This window comes from Brassica napus, chromosome C4 (genome assembly GCF_020379485.1).
Source record: "Brassica napus cultivar Da-Ae chromosome C4, Da-Ae, whole genome shotgun sequence".
Taxonomy (NCBI): Eukaryota; Viridiplantae; Streptophyta; class Magnoliopsida; order Brassicales; family Brassicaceae; genus Brassica; species Brassica napus.
In genome coordinates, this window is record NC_063447.1 from 31,605,998 (window position 1) to 31,621,389 (window position 15,392).

At 39.9% G+C, this 15,392-nt stretch overlaps 2 protein-coding genes and 2 pseudogenes across 3 annotated transcripts; 1 reads left to right on the top strand and 3 right to left on the bottom strand.

Annotated features, from left to right (window-relative positions):
• On the bottom strand, window positions 1-9,888 carry LOC111213356 (annotated as a pseudogene).
• A 730-nt stretch (window positions 9,889-10,618) lies between these two features.
• LOC111213354 (60S ribosomal protein L38) lies at window positions 10,619-12,332 on the top strand. The gene is made up of 3 exons (XM_022715094.2): window positions 10,619-10,785; window positions 11,129-11,312; window positions 12,054-12,332. The coding sequence occupies exons 1-3, from the start codon at window positions 10,783-10,785 to the stop codon at window positions 12,074-12,076; spliced, it is 210 nt and encodes a 69-aa protein (XP_022570815.1). The 5' UTR covers window positions 10,619-10,782; the 3' UTR covers window positions 12,077-12,332.
• An 89-nt stretch (window positions 12,333-12,421) lies between these two features.
• Window positions 12,422-14,526, bottom strand: LOC111213355 (protein STRICTOSIDINE SYNTHASE-LIKE 13). Of its 2 annotated transcripts, none has more exons than XM_048753708.1 (5): window positions 14,314-14,526; window positions 13,654-14,042; window positions 13,300-13,584; window positions 13,061-13,228; window positions 12,422-12,974 (listed from the first exon to the last, which is right to left on the bottom strand). In XM_048753708.1, exons 1-5 carry the CDS (start codon window positions 14,329-14,331, stop codon window positions 12,563-12,565), a joined length of 1,272 nt encoding a protein of 423 aa, XP_048609665.1. In that variant the 5' UTR covers window positions 14,332-14,526; the 3' UTR covers window positions 12,422-12,562. The 2 variants fall into 2 exon arrangements, with proteins under 2 accessions (XP_048609665.1, XP_048609666.1); XM_048753709.1 differs by having other exon boundaries at window positions 13,654-13,948; window positions 14,314-14,497.
• Window positions 14,527-14,580: 54 nt separating this feature from the next.
• On the bottom strand, window positions 14,581-15,375 carry LOC111213353 (annotated as a pseudogene).
• Window positions 15,376-15,392: the final 17 nt, after the last annotated feature.

Below are 15,392 nucleotides of genomic sequence, written 5' to 3' on the forward strand. Positions count from 1 at the left end.
GAACAGCAAAAAAAGTCAGATTGAAACAAACATAAACTTGTGTGTTGTGTTAGTTTCAGATAAACGGCTATTTAATCGATTATTCAAATTAAACCACACAAAAAAACATTTAAAAGCGCACACACACACATAGTAATTCAAATACAAAGATCAATGTAGTTCAACTGATCGAACGGATGGGTATTTTTTTTTCCAAGCAGCAGAAGTCGTTGTTTAAGCTTTTAGCAATCGTAACAGCTACAAGCAAAATCTGTGTCACATTCGCCGCGCTTATGGCCTTCATCATTGCATACAATGTTGCAAATTCTCAATCCTCCCGTTTCATGGCAGATCAGTTCCGGTGCTGTCTTGCTTAGTGTGCCCATGCATTGAGCTTTTCCCTTCGGTATCCCTGATTAGAAATGTGTATATATATACATTTCAACATGTATCGATTAAAGAATTTGATAGAACATCTTTCTTTAACAAATTTCAGAAAATTAAATGATTTTGTTTGATTCATAGTATATTACAACATACATTACCTGTGGAAATCAATAGAAAGATTATCAAAAGAGTAACGATGCACACGCTCTTCGCCATTTTGTTTTGCTACTTTGAGTTACTTCTCCACAACTTACCAAAATACCTGACTCTATTTATACTGAAAATTCTTTGACTTTTTAGTTAAGTTTGATGGATGATGTTAATGATGACTTATAGTAATAGTGTAATACTAAATGCTGGTCACTAACTCAATAATTAAAAGCCTTCAAGCCTTCAAGGTGTGTACAACCCTTATTTCTTAAGCATCTATCTTATTAAAATATAAACATTGTGTTGGACCTAACATTTATTTTGTAAGTTTTTAAATTAAATCACTAACATTCCTTTTTTTTATCATCAATTTAAACAGACTCATACTGACTCTGCAAACCAAATTGGTAACTCTCCATCCATGTAAACGACGAAAAACGATTGTTTTCTGGCACTGCGTGTTAGACTATCCACCTGTAAATTCTCCGTCCGAGGTACATGAATAATCTCTGAACTGAGGAAACTTATCTTCAAAGTCTTTATGTCTTACAAATAACTTTCAAACGCCGGTCATTCTTCTGGTTCCAAAACCATTTCACCAATTGAGAACAATCCGTAACAAACGTGACCTGAAACTGATGTAAGTTCCTCATACACTCCATTGCCCATATCAGTGCTTCCATCTCCGAATGTAGAGGTGAGAGACTTGCCCGAATGTTTCTTGCCCCCATCAATCCATCAAAACACTCGAGAATGATACCAACCTTGCCCTGAATAAGGATCCTTATCTTTCCACGAACCGTCGATAAAACACCAGCGTCCTGTAATTATTGGAAGGTGCCTAACCTCCACTTGATGCTTGCTGCATGTTCAGCATCTGTGCTTTAGCCCAAATTATTAAACACCAGCGTCCTGTGATTATTATGACTCTCCTCCGGCCTCTCATTTGGTCACGACATTGGCAGTTTTAACTTTAGCAGTGACCAATGATGGTTTCCAGATCTTTATTACCCATGTTTCCTTCAAATAAAGCTTGACTTCAAAACTTACAAAATAAGGATCCAGAAACTAACTACTAAGAATGAATAAATTGCATCTTATGCTAATATACACATAAATAAAATATAATTGAGCATTGGTTATTCATGGTTGAACTTCTGAGAAAAGGCCAGGCATCAACTTCAGAGTGATATCTATACATGAATATGTAAATAAGGGACTTAAGTGTAATTAACTTCCTAAGTACCCTAGATAGTCTGATGTATATATACTCCTATCTCGTTAATAATAATAGACAAACTTCTAAACCTATATGGTATCAGAGCCACTTTTTTAATCAAAACACTTCAACGCCGCCTTCTCAATTATTTTTTTTTTTTTTTTTTCTCCCAAAATGTCAACCTCCCCTTTTTCAACCAATGAACAAGTTATTCTCGATAACCAGACCCTCTTCAGCGTTAACATGACTAATGTCACTAAGTTAACAAGCAGCAATCATCTCATGTGTGGAGCAAACAAGTTCATGCTCTCTTTGATGCCTATGAACTTGCTGGCTATCTTGATGGATCCCTCGTTGTTCCTGCACCCACCATCACCACTGAAGACACGACAATGGTGAATCAGGAACACACACGCTGGAAACGCCAAGACAAGTTGGTGTACAGCGCCTTGCTTGGCTCGATCTCACCTAACATTCAACCGCTCCTGTCTCGTGCCACAACCGCAAGTCAGATCTGGGACACACTAGCCTCAACGTACGCGAAGCCGAGCAGAGCACATGTCAAACAAGTGCGTCAACAACTTAAGGAATGGAAGAAGGAGACCAAATCAGTTGATGACTACTTCCAAGGACTCACCACCAGATTCGATCAGTTGGCCATTCTGGGCAAGCCTCTAGAGCATGAGGATCAAGTGGAATTTATTCTCGAAGGTCTACCAGAAGATTACAAACCAATTGTTGATCAGATCGAGAACAAAGACACACCACCATCATTGACTGAGATCCATGAGCGCTTGCTGAACCATGAAGCTAAACTGCAGTCTTAAAAATCAGTTCTCTCGCTTCCTGCCTCAGCAAATGTCTCCACATATCGCGGCAACAACAACACCAATAATGGACAGCGAAATCAAAACAACCGGAACTACTCCACCAGGAACAACAACAACCAACGCAGCAACAACAACTGGTCGCCTCAGACCTACACCAACCGCCAGGACAGTTACTCACCTCGCCCTTACCAGGGTCGCTGTCAGCTCTGCAGTACACATGGGCACAGTGCCAGGAGATGCCCTCAGTTCACTGGCGCCAATAGGAACAACAAAACGGATGGACTCCAGCAGCGTAACCCTTTCAGTCCATGGCAGCCAAGAGCTAATGTTGCAGTTGGTCCACAGTACACGGCAAACAATTGGCTTCTCGATAGTGGAGCGACCCACCATATAACAAGCGATCTAGCCAACTTGTCTCTTCACCAGCCTTACCATGGCAATGACGAAGTCCTCATCGGAGACGGTTCTGGTCTTGCAATCTCGCAAACGGGTTCCTCTTTCCTACCCTCTTACTCTCGTCCTTTAGCCTTACATAAAGTCCTACATGTACCCAATATTCATAAAAACCTTATATCTGTATACCGATTATGCAACTCTAACCAAGTCTCTGTTGAATTTTTTCCGGCGCATTTTCAGGTGAAGGATCTCAGCACGGGGGTCCCATTTTCAAGATCTTTGGATGCCTTTGTTTTCCTTGGCTCCGGCCTTACAATTCTCATAAGCTCGACGACAAGTCAAAACGATGTGTCTTCCTTGGATACTCATTAACTCAAAGTGCCTATCTATGCCTAGAAGACGATACTAACCGACTGTATGTCTCAAGGCATGTCCAGTTCGACGAAACTTCCTTCCCATTCAAGAAAACCCAACCATCAAAACTTCCATCTCAAACATCAGAACCGGAAACCTCTTGGATCCCGATCGTCACCCCTCTTCCTCATAAAGCTCCGTCTCCGTCACAACCCACTCCCATGGCGCCCCTGAGCTCGGACCTTCACATGTCAACACCTCCGGTGGCGACATCATCGCAATCTGCGTCGGCGAATTCATCGGGGATTCCTCCACCGTCAAACCAAAACTCAGGTGTTTTAATTCCTAACTCTATTTCTCAAATTCCTGGCCCAATTGAACCTGACCCTCGTTCGACATGCCCATTACCACAAAACCCATTACCACAAAACCCATTATCACAAAACCAAATACCAATTACTCTAAATGTCCAACCAGCCCAACAAACCCAAAGCGTAAACCAAATATCTATGACCAATCCAATTTCACCCCCACCAGCAAACACGTCATCGTCTTCCCAACCTGAAACACAACCTTCGCAACCCGTTCTTCCTGTATCAAACCCGAAAATGACCACAAGATCCCAAAACAATATCCGCAAACCAAATAAGAAATACACCCTCTCTGTCCAAGCCAAACCCAAAAACAAATCCGAACCAACAACCATACACCAGGCCCTGCGAGATTCGAGATGGAGAGCTTCCTGTAATGAGGAATTCAATGCCCAGATTAAAAATCGAACATGGGACTTGGTTCCACCTCCGCCAAATCAAAATATAGTCTCATGTCATTGGATTTTTACCACTAAATATTTTGCTGATGGTACAGAGGAACGGCCAAAGTCGCGACTTGTAGCCCGGGGTTTCACACAACAATACGGAGTGGATTTTGCGGAAACATTCAGTCCAGTGATCAAAACTACAACACTGAGAACTGTTCTTGGAATTGCCGTCACCAAACACTGGTCTCTTCGTCAACTAGACGTTAACAATGCGTTTCTTCAAGCACGGCTGTCTGATGAAGTATACATGACACAGCCACCAGGTTTCGTCGACAAAGATCGCCCTAACTACGTCTGTCGACTCAATAAGGCTATCTATGGCCTTAAACAGTCGCCTCGTGCTTGGTACAAGGAGCTCAAAAAATATCTACTATCTCTTGGGTTTCGGAACTCGATGGCAGACACATCCCTTTTTGTTCTGCGATTACAAAACCATATTGTCTATCTCCTTGTTTACGTTGATGATATAATCGTTACAGGAAGCAGTGACATTATGATCAACAATATCATCAATTCGCTTGGTCAGCGGTTCTCAATTAAAGACCTCGGCAAGCTTCACTACTTTCTTGGCATAGAAGTCACCCGCACACAGCAAGGCTTACATTTGATGCAACGGAAATACACAGTCGACCTCCTCACCAAGACCAACATGCTCGACGCAAAGCCAGTCCTCACTCCCTTAGCCACTTCGCTAAAGCTAACATTACATACAGGAGCTCCGTTACAAGACGCAACCGAGTATCGTACTGTCATTGGAAGCCTTCAATATCTGGTTTTACACGCCCAGATATAGCGTATGCCGTCAATCGCCTTTCTCAGTTCATGCATAGACCAACGGAGGATCATTGGGCTGCTACAAAAAGAGTGCTTCGCTACCTCGCTGGTACTATCTCTCATGGGATTCTCTTAAAACGCCACAACCCTCTGTCCTTACATGCCTATTCCGATGCGGATTGGGCTGGCGACACTGATGATTTTGTCTCCACCAATGCCTATGTTATCTACTTGGGCAGCCATCCTATCTCGTGGTCATCAAAGAAACAAAAGGGAGTTGCTAGATCATCTACAGAAGCGGAATACAGATCAGTCGCAAACACTGCGTCCGAAGTCAGATGGGTATGTTCATTACTTTCTGATCTTGGAATCCAAATACCTGCCAAGCCTGTCATCTACTGCGACAACATTGGAGCAACATATCTCTGCGCCAATCCAGTTTTTCACTCGAGGATGAAACATGTTGCTTTGGATTATCACTTCATACGGGAACAGATAGAGTCTGGCCAGCTTCGGGTAACACATGTTTCTACAAAGGATCAACTGGCTGATGCCCTGACAAAACCTCTGCCAAGAACACCTTTCCTGGATGCAACTAACAAGCTTGGAGTTGTCAAGGCCCCTCCAGCTTGCGGGAGCGTATACATGAATATGTAAATAAGGGACTTAAGTGTAATTAACTTTCTAAGTACCCTAGATACTCTGATGTATATATACTCCTATCTCGTTAATAATAATAGACAAGCTTCTAAACCTATAATATCGCCGTAGGGTTGATCCTGTTGCATATCTATGAGTCCTCTAGACTTCAACACCTGGTGATCCAAAAGCAACAAGTATCCATTAGAGACAAATGCAGAGATAGAAATAAAGAAAAGGTATTAAGAATCAAGTACCAGTGTCTCAAAGAACATCCGAGCAGCTAACTTCCTTGTCTTTCCAGCCAAGATCTTCCCCAAACTTAGATCTCCAGAAGAATGGCTTGAAGTGGGAGTAGTATTTGAAGAACGTTCTTTAAGATACTGACCCAAGGCTCTGCAATGTTTTAATGAAATGTGTTACATGTTAGTAGAGAATGTTCATAGAGCTAGTTAGATTATGGAATCTTTATACCTTGTTCTCCCTGTCAAAGCACCAGAATCTTGACTAGCTGGGGTGTTGCCACCTACCTCTAGGAAATAAAGTTCCTGTATGACACAGGCAAATGGTATTACTACCAATGGTAAACACAAAACATGGAAGGACATGAGACAAACCTCGTCCACCATTTCAGGAATAGATGAAGCCCCTGAGTTAGTTGATCCAGGCAGATCCTCTCTATATGTGGAAGTAGACGGCTCTGTTCTATAAGATTCTGTCTCCCAAATACCAGGCTGAGTGGTGAAGTCATCGGTTCTAGACGATGAAAATCTTGGAGGAGGCGAGGGCATGTACTCAGTGTAACCACCATCTCTGAAGCGTTCGATTCCAGTGTCATCATTATTAAATGGCGGTGGAGATTGTGCTTCTCTTGCTACAGACTCTGCAGGCGTGGATTGAGGACCTGCAGAGTCTTGGACATGTTCAGTTTGCCGAACTGGAGACAGATGAACTGTACTGTCTTGATTAGTAGGAGATGATACAGGTGCAGCTTCTGGTATAGTTTCATCAGAAACAGCAGCAAGATATGTCTTTGAAGCTACACAGTCCTTATCAAAGACACTGCGTAGAACATCTGAGGAGCCTGGAGATAAGCCATAAACGTTATTCAAACGGAAAAATTAAGTTCAAAACCGTTGAAATAACTGGAAAGCTACCAGTAAGCAAGGGCTCATTGAAGATTTGCTCTTTCTTTGACTGGTTATTCATTCTCCAGACACTTAATTTAGAAGAAGGCATCTTCTTTCTCTTACGAAGAGTATGATGGAACCCAAAGACTTAAAAGAACAGGTAATAACAATTTTCTCTTCATATATTTTCATAAGACAATAGTCTCTTAAATACATTAGAAGTACGTACAATAACTGTAACTAAACAAATGGGAAACGTGAAGGAATGGGAGACAATCCTAGAATATAGGAGACACACGTTACCACATCCACATCTCTAACCAAGTCAATCTTGGTTTACTTTGGTTACCCTTTGGTTATGATCTTATCAATACTCCACCCTCCAAAGAACCTTGTCCTCAAGGTTCAACACAGCATGAACAGCTTTTAGGAACATGTTATGTTTCTTCTCCATAGCAACATCGGACTGCTCAAACTTCTTATCACGTAGTGGTGGTGGTCTACCAAAGACTGGTTCATCTTTGATGACACATGCCTCGACGTCACTGTTACGTCCACGATCAAATGGGTGTTTCCCATAATTACCAAATGAAACAGGCCGTGTACGGAGCTGCAAATAACTGAATCCACACCCATGCTTGCAAGAGTTTGACCGGTTAAAGATTGTGGCCAGAAAAGTGTGATGGTGACGTCTTTGTTCCGGTGGTGATGTCTTTGATTGACCGATTGATAGAATCGGGTAAGACGAAACCGTTTGTGACTAACGAGATGCAGTACCATCACTGGCTCCTCCATCACCAGCTTTCATCTTTCTCACTATCTCCACCATATGATTTATGGTAGCCTCAAGAATCCTAAAACTTTCAGTCATAGAAACCTTCATTTTTTGGAACTCATAGTGCATTTGGTGGAGGAGATTGATCTTGAATTCTTCAATGCACTCTCGTGTGTTTCCCATATTTTTTTTTTTTTTTTGGATAGAAGTTTTGATACCACAAATTGTGGTCCGGATCAAAACAGAGATAGAAGTTTTTGATACCACAAAGTGGTCCGGATCAAAAACAAAAATGTGCTTTGATGCCAATTAAGGCCCCTCCTCAAAGCTAAGAGAGTTTGCTCTGATACCAAATGATGGAACCCAAAGACTTAAAAAAACAGGTAATAACAATTTTCTCTTCATATCTTTTCATAAGACAATAGTCTCTTAAATACATTAGAAGTACGTACAATAACTGTAACTAAACAAATGGGAAACGTGAAGGAATGGGAGACAATCCTAGAATATAGGAGACACACGTTACCACATCCACATCTCTAACCAAGTCAATCTTGGTTTACTTTGGTTACCCTTTGGTTATGATCTTATCAGAGTATCACTAGGATCCTCAAGCCTTTCTCTCATGATCCTGTCCAGATTCATTTTAACAGTATGCAGTGCAACAGGTAATGAAATAATCAAAGTCACAAAGCTACAACCTGTTAGTCAATACTGTGACCTTATCAAAGTGCTTCCTCTTCCTTGGCCTTACTTGTGGTTGGGGAGGAAGAGGAGTTGGCTGAAGAACCAGTTGAGGTGATGGATGCACTTAACATCAAAACAAAAAAAAAAACAAATTTCAGACAAACGCTAAGATAGTACATATACTGGTTAAGCATAGAACCAGCAAAACCTGGAGATCCTGTGCGAAGCTCAAAGTTCGAATGTCCTCCAGAGTTTAACACTTCTTCATCAATATTAGGGATATTGGGTTCCTTCTCATTCAAAGTTTCATCTAAAGTGCTTTCAACTCCAACGTTATGTTGCTCTGCAGCAAATGGTGGATGAGACGCAGGGCTTAAACCGTGCACAGCATCACGCCTTATCTCAACCTCGGGAACACTTCCAGGAGAATTGGCATTGCTTCTCCCTGGACTGAGATTGATTGGTTCTGTCAAGTTAATTGGTCTAGGATCCTGGAACTCAGGAATTTCCTCTGTGTCGTTAAGAGAGCCATATGTTCCAGTATCTAGACCAATATTGAAGTCTGCTTGATCATTGTTTGGTTCTGTCTCATAAGCCATTTCAATATCAGTATCACCAGGACGATGCGCTCTCACAGGTTCTGTAGACTGGCTGCTTAAGTCATAAGAAGAGAAGGTAAAAACATTAAGAGAGGCATATCCTTGAAACATATAAGGAAAAATAATGAATTATGTGTAGTAGAGAAAACACCAATGAAGAGACTCACTCAACATCCATGGGGCTAGATTCTGGAAAGATGTCCTGTAGGAAAGACATAGAAACTTTCTTTCAGTAACAGGTAATCAGAATCAACTTCAAAGTCATAAACTCAAGCAGGAATCTCACCTCATCAAAAGTTACAGCAACATAAGGATCAATGCCAGTAGGAATCTGATCTGCAAAAACCAGCAACATCATCATAAACACCATCTCGAATCATGACATGATACATCAATAAACGGCAGGCAAAATAGGTACCAGTGAGAGTGATATCTTGCTGACTCCTTAGGTGATTATCAAACTCCCTAAAGAATAAAAAAAAAAAGAGAGTTAATATCTCTCAAGAGATCATCAACCTCCAATAAAAAAAAGATGGAATACTCATACCCTTGGAGTGTGTCATCCTCCTCCAAGTCGAAGTCATCCAAGTTAAGTGCCTGAGGCAAAGTCACAGACTCAACGGGAGCCTGTCTTGCATCCTCAGGCAAGTCAACTTGAGTGGAGACGAAAGCCTTAGCTAACCAAGTAGTACAGTCACGGAAAACATAATCAACTTGCTTGCTTTGAGTATATTCTCACAACACCAAGTAGAAGGTGCCCTGACAATCTCAACGCAGAAAACAGTATAAGATCTGCAAAAAAAAAAAAGACAATCACATGTAAATTTTATCGAAAAAAATTGAAACTTTATACAGTTTGATATATGCCCATGTCAAGAATAATCATTACTTGAACCAAAAAAAGGGTTGAATTGTATAGATTCAAAGGAGATTAAAAAAAACTAAAATTCATGATGAAAAAAGCAATAAGGGGGAGAGGAAAGAGACGAACCAACAGTTCTGGGGATGTTGGTGGCGGTGTAGTGAGACTTCTTGAGACGGTTTTGCAAGTGAGCGGCGGACCAAACCGTTCCCAGTGGACCCTTTCTAGCCAAATGAGTATGCGAATAAAACATTTTAGCCCGGGCAAATCTCCAAAATAACACATTTCTAAGTTTATATCACAAAAATAGCACTCAAAAACTAAAATGATCAAAATAGCACCTTTCTAATTGTATACTTTGAAAATTTTAATTTTTTTATTTTTCAAAATTTAAAATCTTATCCTCAAACCCTCATTTCTCAACTCTAAACCCTAAACCCTAAACTTTAAACCCTAAACCATAAACTCTAAACCCTAAACTCTAAACCCTAAACCCTAAACCCTAAACCCTAAAATCTAAACCCTAAACCCTAAACTCTAAACTCTAAACCCTAAACCCTAAATCCTAAACCCCACCCTTTAACTCTAAACCCTAAGTTTGTGACTTTTGATAAAACATTAAGTGCTATTTTTGTGACTTTTGACCTTGAGTACTAGTTTGGGAACAAAAACTTGATTTAGTGCTATTTTTGTCTTTTTCTCTTTTAGTTACTTCCAAACCAAGTAATGAACAAGGATTCGGGTTGAGAGAGAGAGAGGAAGAGGATTATCGAAGGTAAATATATAATAAACTAATCAGTTTCGATTTACAGTGGAGGTTTAGGTTTTTTTTAATGTGATTTTTCGGAGAAGAAGAAGAAGAGATTTAATTGGCGCGGGAAATACCGTCTGGTGGCGCGGTGTTATCAAAAAAAAAAAGAGTTTGGGTTAAAACAATAACAAAACGATAATAAAGGGACCAAAAAGAAATAAAAAACGTTCTAGTTGGAACAGAAACAAAAGAGGATAACTACTTCGGGTATTAAAATGGGACCAAATAGCCCAAATTATTGAGTTAATGGGCTTACATTTAGGCCCAATATCACATCATCTAGGGTTTTCACCTTATATAGAGCTGCTGCTGTTGTGTTTCTTCTCCGACGGTGGTTGCGGCGAGCAAGCGAGCAAAATCAGAACCGAAAATGGTACTTATTCGTCGTCTCTCACTTCGTATTGAAGCTTATGTTCTCTTTTTATGTTTTTATATCACTGTCTTGATTGTTTGTTATTGGTACTAGGGTTGTGGTATCCATTTGAAATGTAATCTCTTTGTTGTGTGTTTATTTCTAATGATCTTGTAAATTAAGAGCCATCCTTGTCATTGAGTTTCAGTTCTGATCTAGTTTGGGTTTTGTATTGAATGAAAAATTTTGTCTTTGGGTGTTTTGTAATAAATCGTTTTTTTTTTTTAATCTTTAACCAGCCCAACAGTTTTTAATTAGAGTAAATAATGAAAAATTGGGTGTTTTGATGTTGATATGTGTGCAGCCTAAGCAAATCCACGAGATCAAGGACTTCCTTCTGACGGCGAGAAGGAAGGATGCTAGGTCTGTGAAGATCAAGAGAAGCAAGGACATCGTCAAGTTCAAGGTCAGGTGCTCTAGATACCTCTACACACTATGCGTCTTCGACCAAGAGAAGGCTGATAAGCTTAAGCAGTCACTTCCTCCAGGTTCATAACCTCGTCTCTTTCGCCAATCTCATGTTTTCTTATGCACTTTTGTATATCATAAGAGTCTTAGCATATGGGTTCTTTAAGTTGTTTGCGTACTTGAAGAGTTTATATATGGTTCAAGTATGTGAAATGTTTTGTAAATTTGAAAATGTAGGAGTTTTATTTGTTGACTTGCGTGTGTGATACATACATTTACACATTTGCCAAATGTCTTACTAGGATTTAATTAATGGCTATCGCTTGAAACTTTTGGATCTTTGTATATGCACTTGTGTATATCGTATGAGAGAATCTGTTTCGTTTAAGTTGTTTTGGTACTTGTAGTAAATATGTGTGGTGTGTTGTATATGTATCATACCTCAGTGTGAATAGTTTATATATACATTGCTCAAGCAAGTCATATTATGTTGTGTTAAGTTGAAAATAACATTGTCGTTGTTTCAGGTTTGAGTGTTCAAGACCCTTGAAAACATTGTCTTTGTTTGATTTTGCTAAATGGGTATTTAACATCACTTGAAACGTCCGGACAGTAATAGGCGTTTGGTTAGGTGTATTTAAGTTTGTATATGCACTTGTTTATGTCATAGGTGTCTTAGCATCTGTGTCATTAAGCTGTTTGGGTACCTGTAGGAAGCATGTGAGTGTATTGTATTGGTATCATACCTCCTTGTGAAGAGTTTATTGTATATGGCTCAAGTATGTGATGTAAAGCTGACAATCGCTTTGTCCTTGTTTCAGGTTTGAGTGTTCAAGACCTTTGAAGATCCTCTTGAAGCCAGCTTTGAATACTTTTGGCTTGAGAGATTTTTATCTTTGCTGCCTTTTTGAATTAACTATTATTCAGACTCCTCTTTTCAATTTCAAGACTTGAGCTTTTGTTTTGCTATTTGCTATTTGCTATTTGCTATTTGCTATCTACTATCAAGGTGTTTAGTAAACATAGTTGTCCAAAAGATTTTGACAGTTGTCTTATCAGAAGAATTTACATGTGTTACAAAATGGAATACGCATTATTAATCATCGTCTTATCAAAGCCTATCATATATTTCTGAACTTTTGTTAAAACGTAATTAAGGGGATATATTCGCAATATGTAATTAACACGATTAAACTAAACTTATAATATAATTAAGGCTTTATAGTTAAATTACAGGGAGATATTAGTCTAAATCAGACATTTGTTATATAATGTTAATCAAGATGATATTACATGCAGAAGCTAAAGAGCTAAACAACAAAGTTGTTCACTAATTCATTGTTAAAGGATAAGGCACAGAAGCAATATGGTTATGAGCCACGGTTCCAATCCAAAGCTTCCCTTGAACCTCCCTCACTTCACTCACAAGCTTCATTACCTTTCCTTGTCTATCCTCAAGAACCTCCAACACCTCACCATCCTCATCGAATCTTGATATCACAGTGTACATCTTCATCCCCATCGCTTTGGCCAGCAGCTTCATGGGTATGGGAAGTCTAAAGTAGATGCTCTTTATCCAAGGGTTGTCTGTAAGAACCTCTTGTGCCGGTGTTCTACAACAGTCTATTGCAACCCAAAACTCACCCTTCTTATTCATCCTAACGTTATCCGGAAACCCTGGTAGATCCGCCACCACCTCCACTTCACCCGTCTTTGCACCCTCCAGCCAATATTTCACTAACCTGTCATATACATACATATTGATGATACAAACATCAGGTGTGAACTAGTCTTGCTTGGGTTTCAAGGATTGTTTATATGGTTACACCTGCAGTTGGTTGTTTCGGTGAAGAGAAGGAAAGATTGGTCTTTAGACAGCTGAATGCCATTGGGAAAAGCCAAACCTTCCTGCACAATGTGTGTTGTTTTGGTAGGTGGGTCATATCTTAGAAGCCTTCCTGTTGATTCTCCTTCAAGCAATATGAAGAAATGATTCCTACAAAATAAACAAACTCTTAACTCTTATTATCATACAGTTAACGGTATATAAATGAACACAAAACTTACGCTCTATCATATCTTTTGCTTGTGTCAGTGAAGAAGATGGATCCATTTCTATGGATGTCAAGATCGTTGGCAAAGAGTATAGGCTTTCCTTCCACATGAGTAGCTAAAGGCGTAGCAACTCCTCCTTCAGGACCAACCACTAGCAGACCATAGTAAGCGTCTGCAATGTACAAGTTCCCTGTCTCTTTATCAAATCTCAGACCAAGAGGTCTCCCACACAGCTTCTCGTGCTTCCACTGCTTGTTTGTTGTTGAATCCACACCTCTTGCGCATGCCTCCTCTGACCTTAACTCTCATGAACACACAACATCAACAAGAGAAACGCAAACAGTCATAAAATTGACGAGTCTTTACCATTTTGATGTTACAACGGAGAATGTCTCCCATCCGACTGCTTCACCCATCCATCTAACGACCCTTCCATCAGCCAACCCTGTGTATGGACCACGACCTAAACCATCAAACTCTAACGATTCTGGGCCAAAGACTCGGTCCACAAACTCCAGCTTCCCATGTTGACCCAGTTGACTCAGGTTGTCTCTTGGCCAGTTCTCCATGACTTGCTTGTATGGTGCAACCTCATGCTTCATAGGCTTGAACTCACGACCTCCAATAGGACTCATGTGGAAAGGGTCGATGGCTATGAATACTACAGACAAAGCAATGATACAGAGAACAGGGTGATGAGTCAGAAAGGAATCATGTGTACTATGCTGCTGGCCTTTCTTCTCCATTTGAAAGTGCTGAGAGAAAGCAAAGATCAGATTCACCTTATCACTGTACAGATTATATATGAAATTTAAAGAAAGTGTGGTTGTGAAATGAAAATTGGGTTGAAAGTAGGTTTAAATGGTGATGAACAACTAAGTCAAAAGCGGATCCAAGTTAGAGAAATTTTGATAACAAATACAATTGTCATGACTCTAGTTAACCTGCAAATCATCCAACCTACAACTTCTCATTAATAAAACATGAACTTTGAATCCTTAACTTTTCCTCTACCCTTTGCCTTACCTTCTTTTTGAAATACATACAGCAAGATCTGAAGAATGAAGTAAGTTACAAGAGAAGACACTGATCTAATCTAAGAGAGCTTCAGAAACCTTCATCTCATTACTTTGTGAAACTGAAAGAATGCAAATGGCGTAACATCTTATACAATATATCAAATAAAAAACAAGAATGTTTGGTTGGATACTTTCATAAATGAAATAAATGTGAAGGTCACAAATCAGGAAACATGCTTTAGTGGATGGAATCTTTAGGTAAGACATGGGACCCTTTTCTCAACTATATATCAAACATGTGACTCTCTCACAAGCGGTTTCAATCAAGCATTACAGATCTTTTAAGTTCTGTGAATGGAATTGCATAAGCTTTGGTTTAACAACTCTCGGTATATCTTCATCAACTACCTCTTTGACAAGAACATTGTTCACCAATATAACATTGACACTGAAACTGAAGTTTAGACAACTTCCACTCCACTAAACGGAAATGCACTGGCTTGCAAGGTCCAACCATTTCCAATAAACATCACTGACGGTAAAGAAGCATCAGTAAGTGATTCAATCTCCAAAAAACTTAAATCATAAGCACCAGACTTCTTCGAACTGAAGACAAACACCACATTGATCCAACCAAGCATCGTAACAGCTGCCCAGTAGTTGTTCACCCCGCCAATCAAACCGCATAACCAACCAAGATTCCAAACAAATGTTCCAAAAAAGCTAGCTTGCGGGACAATGATGGAAGTGAAAATGAGCGACTCAAAGGACGCAAAGTAAATGGGAAGAGACAAACCCAAAAAAAAAAAATCAAGAAGGTTGCTTCACAGACAAAATCGTCATCCAACCAAACACAACACAGCTGTAACTCTCCTGAAATACTCAATCTCGAATCTACCAATCAGCAGAAGGTATATCCCAATAACCAAAACACCTGAGAAGACTACAAGAACAATAGTTGTAATGAAGGGAATAAGCAGTTCCAAGACAACACCAAGACTCCATAGAGCACTCATGCTGAAGACGAGATGCAAGACGCTGATATGAGAGAAAGCAGAGGTGATCATCCAAACACAACGTAACCAT

Coding starts and splice junctions, on each gene's coding strand:
- LOC111213354 (XM_022715094.2), top strand. Junction 11,313..12,053: donor TAAGCAGTCACTTCCTCCAG/GTTCATAACCTC, acceptor TCCTTGTTTCAG/GTTTGAGTGTTCAAGACCTT.
- LOC111213355 (XM_048753708.1), bottom strand. Junction 13,585..13,653: donor TCCGTTGTAACATCAAAATG/GTAAAGACTCGT, acceptor ATGAGAGTTAAG/GTCAGAGGAGGCATGCGCAA. Junction 12,975..13,060: donor ACCGAAACAACCAACTGCAG/GTGTAACCATAT, acceptor TGTATATGACAG/GTTAGTGAAATATTGGCTGG.